We start from the raw sequence: 10032 nt of genomic DNA, 5'->3' as shown, positions 1-10032 counted from the left end.
CATAAACAAGCAAACACAGGACTGATAATTAGACTTTACTAAATTCACTAAAAGATGGACAGATGAAGATAAACACTTGATAATATTTTAAAGAGATAAAACAGAGAAAAACAAAACAGATTATTAAAAAATAGTTGTTAAAATGACTCAGAAGTCAACTTTTGATGGTTTAAAGGGGCCCTACCATGAAAATTCTACTTTTTTAGGTTTTAAATGCATTTTACAGTTTATTCCTCACTATAAAGTATAAAGTATATTGATTGATTGATTGATTGATTGATAAAGAACCCCAAAGTGGCATTTTGATCCGTTCATGAATTTAAGAGTATTCCTCTAAAAACCTGCACTGTCTGCTGGAGCCCCTCCCACACCCACGAAAACGAGCGGGTGGAAACGTGCTGATGTAAGCACGATGCCAACAGCTCCCTCCAGGAAGAGTCTGCTCTGATAGCTCCGCCCCCAGACTAACACAACTCTCAGTTTCTCCACTGAGCTGGTGATGATCAGCAAATCATTCATTTTAAATACAGAATACAGTATATCTTCCAGTTGTGTCCTGTCTTTAATAAATTCCAGCTCAAACAGGTGTTTGTTACTTCAGACGTGGCGCTTCTTAAAGACACCCCCCCCACCCCTGGTCCAGCTCAACCATGCAGGAGCCACATGAGTTTGTGTTGTGAAGCAGTGTAGCGATGGCCAGGCCTAATAGAGGCAGGCATATGAAATATGCATCCATCTTTGAAGAAGTTTGGATTATTTTAAAGGGAAATGTCTGATGAAATATAACTAATATTTCATAAATAATTTGTTTTCTAGTGTTCAAAAAGGAATATATGATCATATATATGGACATGGTTCACTCGGAAGGCCAGCTGAAAGACATAGTCTCTCCAGCGTGTCCTGGGTCTTCCCTGGGGTCTCCGCCAACAGGTAATGCCCAGAACACCTCCCCAGGGAGGCGTCCAGAAGGCATTCAGACCAGATGCCCAAGCCACCTCAAGTGGCTCCTCTCAATGTGGAGGAGAAGCGGCTCTCTCGGAGCTCCCTCCGAGAGACCGAGCTTATCACCAAAAGAACAAGGTCCCGACTACAAGAGGCTAAAATGAGTTTCCTTCGGAGGTTGGCTGGAGGCTCCCTTAGAGATAGGGTGAGAAGACGAAATCGAAAATCACAATTTAGTCTTTGGGAAGAAAACCTTTCACCCACCGCTCCAGTGGGACCGCCGTTGAAGCCCAAAATTTGAGATATCCTTTTAAGAAGCTCCAAGAACTGCTGGTCGTCATAGTTAAAGCGCTCTGCGTAGACCAAGCAGCAGATCACGTTGGACACGGTGCAGCTCAGCAAGAATGTGGGGTCAAAGGGTTTCCCTGCAGGAGGTCAAGAAAAACACAAACGGGTTCAATACAGAGACGATCTACTGCATCCTTTCTCTGCTCCACAAATGTAAGTTTGGACCAATTTTCACAGCTTTAGTGACCTGGAGAAGATAACGTTCAACACTAAGTAATAAAATCTTATCTGGACGATTCTGTAGCAGAATTTCAAAGAAAAAATTTTTAATTATTAACTTCTTGTGACTTGAATCACATGAAAGTATTCAGGAAATGTTACGATGTTAAGCCTTTCAACTCCGCAGATTTACAGAGGAGTGTGAGCAGATCATTTTAGTTACGTTTGAGAGGTTTCAAATGTGGTTGAACATTCTGCACCAGTCAGTCTACTTTAAAAACAAGATCAGGAAGGATTTAAGGCCTCAAACAAGCATACATTTGAATCAATATGTCTTTTCAGAAAGTTTCATTTAGAAAAAATGTTTTTTAAAATATTATTGTACTTACAAATAAATAATAATAATAATTTAAGAAATAAGAGTAATTAGGTAATTTTTAAAGTTTTTCAGAGTGAACTATATCCACATATATGATCATACATTTAGCTTTGACACACTAAACATCAAATTATGAATGATATATGAATCATTTTTGTGGGTTTTTTTTCATTCCCAGAAGAAAAAAAAAAGCCTCCATCACTGAGGCTCCGCCTTTCGCTCCTTGTGTGCACCTCCCATTTCATGATGTCATCCTAGAGCTGGCCTTGGCATTATGTCTGTGTTTCGCCCCCGAAAAAATACAACAAATGAACTTTTGCAAAGATGGATTTACACACTATATCAGCCTTTAGCATGCCCCGGCCATCGATGCAACCAGCATAATGATGGCCAGTGCTAGCGGCTGAGATAGCTGAGCTATGAAGCTAGCGGCTGTGTGCCACTGGCTTCATGGAGAAATGTTGTGTTTGTGGTAGCCTGGGGTCGATGCTGGCAGCCATGACTCTTCCAGGAAGGGGCTGTTCGTGAGAACCCGCTAATTTTTTGGGTTGGAAGGGGCTGGTGCTCAGAGTGGAAGTTTTAAAACACAGGTGTCGAACTCCAGCCCTGGAGGGCCGGTGTCTAACATGTTTTCCAACCAAGCTGCCATAGAATGTTCTTATTGGCTTAACACACCTGATTCAGGTAATCAGCAGCAGATAAGGCAGGATTTCTGGAAAACCAGCAGGATGTCGGCCCTCAAGGACTTGAGTTTGATACCCCTGTTTTAGAGGAATACTCAGAAAAGCATGAATGGATCTATATAATGCTTTGGTGTTTCTTAGAGTGAGTAATGAACATTGTAATACACTTAAAAGCTCAAAAAGTTGATTTTGCATGGTATAGGCCACTAAAGGAGAAACATGGAAGCTAAGGGCGAGTTCTGAATCTGAACCAAGAAAAAATGCAGCAGAGAAAGAGATTCTCTAAATCTCACCTTTGATTGCGTGTATGTGCGTTCTTATATGTCGGCTCTCCTCCTGGATCCACTGCTCCATCCCTTTCCGTCCCATCCCAAAGTCCCGCAGAGTCATCAAAGTGAAGCGCCGCAGCTGGCGCCAGCGTTCCCCATTACTGATCCCGATCCCTGTCAGGAGGAGAGCCGAGTTCAGAGACCTGCTTGTTCACCTTAAGGTCAAAGATCAGAGCATTGATATCAGAGTCTGGACATGTGGAGCTCCTCACCGTATCCTCTAGTAGCTCTGTGGATGAACGGAAACGGCGCTCTCCCCACAAAGTCGTCTGCTTGGTCCACCAGAGCCTCCTTGACTGCATCATAACCAACCAGAGCCACTGTCCTCTTCCAGCCCATGTAGATGGTCATCACAGGCCCGTAGGTCTGACTGAGCTGCAAAACAAGCATTTCACCACATCTCCTTTCTTCACTGTCAGAGTGCAGAAATCACCCCCACCTCCACAATAGTCCTGAAGGGAGCATTCTTCTTCAACTGCAGCAGGTTTCCTATGAGGGGCAGCGCGGGGGGGCCCGGGGGCAAGCGGTGCTTCCTGTTGTTCCTGAGGTTCAGCAGCCAGAGCAGAACGGCGGTGAGAGCCACCAAGATCAGGCTGGTGGACAGCTCCATGATCACTCCTGTCTGCTCTGCAGCAGCTGCAGCTTTTATCTGCAGCTTCACAGGAGGGGCAGTGGGTCACAGGTAAACAGCATGTCTGGACTCCTGCTCCTTTACCTGGATATGGGGGAGGGGGCACCATGATTAAGCATTTTACCAAAACAACATGCTGGTTTTAAAGCTTTGACTACACTGGAAGTTTTAAAATTGCTACATAAGTTGTGATTTTTACATCAGAAAAACAAAAGATTTTTTTTAAAATAGTACATGGTTGAAAAAATAATTTGAGACAAACCAGTTATTAACCAAGAATTTAAGATTTGTAATATTTATGAAATGTACATTTTAAATAATGTGTAACAATAATTGATGTTAGCAGGAAATACATTCCTGGGCTGATTTTTATCTACTGAAATTTAAGACTTGTGTTTAAAATGCCTCAAAGTATGTTAACATTGATATTAAAATGTTTTCAGTCATTAGAGGGTTGATCTGCAGAAAACACAGACTGATACCTGTAATAAAATGGATTATTCCCATAGAATTTTTTTTGTTCCAAAAATGTTTTACCTTGATTCCTCGAGCCAGAAGTCAAATAAAATTAAAAAAGTGCAGGTCTTTGAAGAAAAACACTTGATCTTTCAAACTAAAATCCTCCTGCTCGAATTATTTTCCAACATTTGTCACTGTGAAGATGGTCTTCAAAATGGCAAAATAACAACCCAAAAACACAGAGTCTATGTTCTCAGAACTTACACAGCTCCCTAAAGATTTCTTTGGGTTAATTATTAATATGTTGCAGATGGGAATGTTTGACTGAGAGATACAGAGTGGAAAACAGGGATCAAATAAACCTATGTATAGATGGTAAAGAATTGAGACTTTTAGCTGCCTGCACACTTCAGTATAACATATGGCCTTGTCAAAGTTCACCAATATTTGATCAACTGTAAGTTCTACTGCTAGATGATTGTTCGATTTTTGTTACCAACTATGTATATTGGGCAGGTTTGATATTGTTCTGTAGTTGCTCTATCCTTTTTTTTTTTTGGAGTGGTTTGATTACAGCTGTTTTCAGTGGTTCTGAGAAAACACCAGATGTTACAGACAAGTTGACAATCTGGAACAGGTCCAGGACTAGGATCTTGGAGACTTTTTGAAAAAGCTCTTGGGTAGAATGTCAGCAGGAGGAGGAGTTCAGTTGACATAGAATGTCCTGCAGATCTTTACTGTTTATGGATTGAAACTGATCCATTGGGTTTATACTGGTTTCTAGTGGATAAGGTTCATATCATGGACTTGTAGTTGATGAAACAATTGTTTACCTAATGTTCTTGATTTTGTCCCTAAAGAATTTGGTAAAGTCATTAAAGGCTTTGGTGGAGTAAAGTTCTGGTGCCACTGACAATGGGGGTTATGTCAACCTGTCAACTGTAGAGAATAAGGCCCGAGCATCATGAGAGTTTTTGGTGATCATGTCAGAAAAGTAGGACTTCCTTGCATTGCTCAGTTGTAAATTATAAAAGTTTCCCTTTATAAATGTCATAATCAACCTGCAGATTAGTCTTTCTCCATCTGCGCTCAGATTTTTGGCAATCGCTTTTTCCATTCTTTACGAGAATGGAATTTCTCCATGGAGATTTTTTCCTACCAGAGATCACCTTCACCTTACTGGGAGCAATACTATCCATGATATTTGACATGTTGGAATTAAAGCTATTAACATGTTCATTGACTAAATCCCCAGAGAGGGGAGGAGGCAGAGAGAAAATCTGGTTGAACATCTCACTAGTAGTTTCAGTTATATACCGTTTTGTGATCTCCTCCCTCAAAACATTTGTGTGTACTGGAATTGTGCTCTCACGGAAAACACAGCAATGATCAGACAGACCTAAATCACATACAGTAACCTTAGAGATGTTCAGACCTTTGGAAATCAATAAATCAACAATATGCCTTCTGTTGTGCGTGGACTGTGTCAGATGTTGAGTTAAACTAAAATTGTCCAGAGTGTTATTTAGATCTTTAGTCTCTTTGTTGTAAGGTTGTCAACATGGATGTTAAAAGCACCAACAATTATTATATAGTCAAAATCAACACAGATCATAGACATCAGTTCACTAAACTAACGGTTAAATTCTAGAACGTTCCGGTGACAGTTACTGGGGACAAAAATGGATTGGCCAGAGGGATAGATCTAAATGGTAAATGGTAAATGGCGTATACTTGTATAGCGCTTTCTACCCTCCTTCAAGGGCCCAAAGCGCTTCACAGTCACAGACCCATTCACCCATTCACACACACATTCACAGACTGGTGGTGGCTCCGCAGCCGAACACTGGCGCCAACCTCCCACCAGAGGCAATTCAGGGTTCAGTGTCTTGCCCAAGGACACTTCGACACATGGGCGGGCAAGGCGGGAGTCGAACCCGCTCACTTCTGATCAGGAGTCGACCGCCCTACCGCTGCAATTCCTACTCGCTCCATCATGTGTTCAGTGAATTTCCGGTGGGGGGAAAGGGGATCTGTCAGGTGTTTGGTAGTTTGGTGGTGTTTGAGAGGGTGACGAACATCCATCGCCCTCGTTTATCATCTTCAGGGGCTTGGAGGCAGAAAAGGAGTGTTTCCCATTTTAGACATTTTTCTCCAGTCGGGGCGACATTCCTTCTGTGGATCAAGTCAGTGTCTGGCCTTGATACTGAGATAAGTCTTTTTTTTATCTCAGTCTTGGCATGACGCAAGAAATCATTTCGTTCATTTTCACTTAATTGTAAATCTTGTTAGTATAACCCTTATGTTGTCATGTCTTTCAGCTTTATATAAGATATTATATGGACCATAGCTCTGTTACATAAATGTAGGTTTCTGCAATGTTTCTATCCAACATGGCCCCAGCCGGCCTGTGTCATCAGGTGTTGTTCGTCAGGACAAAGGAAATAAAGAAAGAAAATACTTATAAAAATTTTTCACAGAGAAAGATTTCATTGTTAAACATTTTAATACGTTAGACTCACAGACTCACAACAAGAACCAATTAAACAACATCAAAAACAGAAATTCTGTAAAATACCCCTCCTGTGGCAGATTTTGTCAGATACTTTGAGAATGTACAGTCATCTATTTTGGCTACTTTAATTTCAGACTTGTATTGATACCTGACCACATTAAGCACAGCTCATTTCTATGCCAAAATAAGGATCTTATTGCACAAATAATCTATTTCTATGAGGTTTTTTTGCCTGTTCTGATACACAGATGCGATTATGAAGAATGATGAAGAGTTTTTTGTTGATTTTGAAGATATGCTCCTGGGTGGACCTCTTCCTTCAGCGTGGAGTAGCGATGAGCTCATACCTTGGAGGGAGGTTTGCAAGGCTGCTGTACTCTGGAATCAAGTTAATGCTGTCAGGATCGTTGGGGTAAGAAAAGTTGAAGTTTTGCAGGAGCGACACTATAAAGACAAACAGCTCCATTCGAGCCAGAGACTCTCCAACACAGGCTCGTTTCCCTGCAAGCAGATGGAAGTGTGAGTGAAGAAAAGACACTGAGGTTTTGTAGGATTCACAATCTGTAACTTTACCTGCAGAAAACGATACAAATGCAGGGTTCTTCTTGAAGTTTCCATTCTGGTCCAGAAAGTGTTGGGGGTTGAAGGACCAGGGGGTTGACCAAAGCTTATCTTCTCTGAGCACAGAGTGCAGCATGGGAAAAATCATGCTGTTCTTTAAGACAAACAAAAAGCTTTAGATTTTTAGGGTTTACTGGCTTCATTCTAAGCTGGTGGGAGCGTAGAGCACCTTGGGGATGGTGTAACCTCTGAATGAAATGTCCTTCAGAGAATAGTGAGGGAGGCTGAATGGGGTCAGGTCCATGAAACGCTGCACCTCATGGATGACGGCGTCTGTAAAGGGGAGGGATTTCTTGTCCTCCATGCAGGCACATCGTTCTCTTCCGATCACAGTGTCGATCTCCTCCTGCATTTTCTCTGTAGAACAAAGAGATGTTTTTCTGTTCTGTTCTGCTGCATTGCCCTGACAGAGTTCTGCAGGAGAACCTACCCTGTATTTTGGGGTGTTTGATCAGAACACTCAGAGCGTATCTGATGGTGGAGCTGGTGGTTTCTGTTCCTGCCAGGAACAGATTCAGAACTGTAGCAACCAGGTTCTCATAGTGGAACTCAGATGTGGGGTTGTTCTTCTCCTGAAATATATATATATAAATTATGTTAAACTGTTCCCATTTGCACAGGACAGATGATGCCTGATGAGGAGTCCCAAATATAGAGGGGTGAAAGAAGTTGTGAAGGTTGAAACATTTAGTCTCAGTTCAAAACATTAAAATAGAAGCAGCCTGCTATAAGAGCAGCAGATCACAACAGCAATAATCATCAATTAACAACACCTCAGAAAGAGGCGCTCAAAAGAAACTTGAAAATCAAAGCAAAAGAGAAGACTCGTGTGTGGAGTGGGGGGGTCACTACCTTCATCGACACCCCTGACATCCGATTCGTGATCGGTGTGATTGCAGCTTAAGGCTTAAAAAGAGTGAATCACCAGGTCCCATAAATGTAGACAACTATAAATGCTACTTTTACATGACTGGTGTATCTTGGATATAGGTTTTGAACCTGATCCATGCGGATGAGGAAGCAATCGATGAAGTCTCTTGGAGAGTTCGGGTCCAGCGTGTCTTTGTGTTCTTGGATCTTCTTTATTGCAAACTTTCTTACGTCCTCAATGTAGCCAAAGACAGTGTGCTGACGGCCTGGAAGACGCTCCATGAGCCACGGGAAGAGGTTGTACAACTGTGAGGAGGAAACGGCAGAAGAATAGACTCATTAGATATATTTTATAGAAGTTGTGGATAATTCTTTTGAAATCAAAGGTTGAGCAATTGACTTTGAGAATAAAACTTTCCACCCACTCCTCACATTGGACTGGTGTTGTAGCCCAATATTGCAGACGTCATTTCAAGAAGATCCGAGAATTGCTTGTCGTCATAGTCGAAGCGCTCTCCGTACACCAAGCAGCAGATCACGTTGGATACGGTGCAGCTCAGTACAAACGTGGGGTCAAAGGGTTTCCCTGCAGGAGGTCAAAAGAAACCCTAACAAGTTCATGTGAAGAACAGACATAAGACTATCTGCTACACTTTTTTGTTTTTTACTTCTAAAAGGTAAGTTTGGCACATTTTTTACAGTTTTAGTGACCTGGAGAACATAGCGCCTCAATTCCAAACTAGGTAATGAAATCAGTTGTGCTAATAAGTTTACATACCCTGAGAAAAGGTTCTTGTTTATTTTTTCGAGAATATGAATAATAACTCAAACTTTTTTTCACATATAGTCAAGGGTTTGTTAAAGACATTTATTAAAAAAAACTTTTTACAATCATGACAACAGAAACTTCCTAAATGACCCTGTTCACACTCCCCGATGACTTTGTTTCGTAAACATGCACACAAGTTGATTCAAAAGGGTTTGAATAGCAGCTAAAAGTAACCATCCTCACATGTGACTCGCTTTAATTACAACACACTCATCTCCAACTCGTTACATATTGACGTTTGGTTAAGGACTTGTCTGCGCCACTTTTTGGCATTCTGGGTGTCCCCAACTCGTCGTTTTTTGGCCTGCTGGGGGATAGTAAAATCAAAGGTCCGCAATCCCCAGGACGCTGTGCGGTATGCAGTCCCGGATGCAGACTGGTCCTCTGGATGGGTCCAGCATCGGTACCCAAGTCTATACCATTACCCTAAACCGGCACTGGACGCAGTACCAGACACGGTACCAACCCAAACCGGTACCAGATGGGGTACGGGGCGCAAACTGGTTGTGGGTTTGGGTATCAATACTGGACGCATCTCAATTACCAGTCCGCGTCCAGTACCGGATGCAGAACCAGATACCAGTACCAGACGCGGTACGCCCCTGGGTGCAGTATCAGACACAGTAGCAGACGCAGTGTTGACGTGTTATCGGGCACAAACCTGATTAGGGTACCGGTACTGTATTAGGGTACAAGTGTGCTCTGCGTAGTACTGGACTGGTTCCCGTTTGTGGCCTGGAGATTGGGGACCTGTGAGGGATCTTTAACTAAAAATTAATATGTGACAAGTTGGGAGAAAGGATGTTTTGGTAATCAATGTGTGTGAACAAAATATCTCAGAGTTTCCGGGCTCCAAACAGACCCTTGCATTCTTCATCCAGTGCTGCACTGAGATTTCTTGATTCTGAGTCATGGGGAAATCTAAACTGATGTCAAAAGATCTATGGGGAAAGGTAACTGAACTGTGCAAAATTAGAAAGGGATATAAGAATTTATCCAAGGAACTGAGAATGCCAGTTGGCAGCGTTCAAACTTTGATCAAAAAGTGGAAAGAGACACGGTCACAAACTTGCCAAAACAACCGTTAGGGGTGCAATACAGCAAACAGCACAGAGACGGGGCAAACTTCTAGATTTTACTGTCACAACGGGGGTTATTGAATATAAACCCCTTTTTTTATTTTTTGCAAAAGTTTATTTATATTGTTTATGTTTGAAACTTTTTTTTCTCTGTTGGGTCGGACGGAGACAAAGAAGAGGGAGGTGGT

General features: G+C 42.0%; 2 protein-coding genes and 1 pseudogene across 2 annotated transcripts in view; all 3 read right to left on the bottom strand.

Moving 5' to 3' along the window:
* LOC112149746 (cytochrome P450 2G1) overlaps positions 1-10032 on the bottom strand; it is a 58489-nt gene that overhangs the window by 36092 nt on the left and 12365 nt on the right. The window lies entirely within an intron of this gene.
* Positions 1-10032, bottom strand: part of LOC112149741 (cytochrome P450 2A13) — a 32201-nt gene that overhangs the window by 19006 nt on the left and 3163 nt on the right. The window contains exon 2 of the mRNA XM_036214687.1: positions 3280-3489. Coding sequence (XP_036070580.1) covers positions 3280-3489 — 210 coding nt within the window. The remainder of the gene's footprint in view (positions 1-3279; positions 3490-10032) is intronic.
* The window catches only part of LOC112149743, a 5538-nt pseudogene continuing 2203 nt past the window's right edge, over positions 6698-10032 (bottom strand).

The sequence above is a fragment of the Oryzias melastigma genome, linkage group LG13 (assembly GCF_002922805.2).
Source record: "Oryzias melastigma strain HK-1 linkage group LG13, ASM292280v2, whole genome shotgun sequence".
In the NCBI taxonomy this organism is placed as follows: Eukaryota; Metazoa; Chordata; class Actinopteri; order Beloniformes; family Adrianichthyidae; genus Oryzias; species Oryzias melastigma.
The sequence above is the reverse complement of the archived record's forward strand: the minus strand, read 5'-3'. Positions and strand labels throughout refer to the sequence as shown.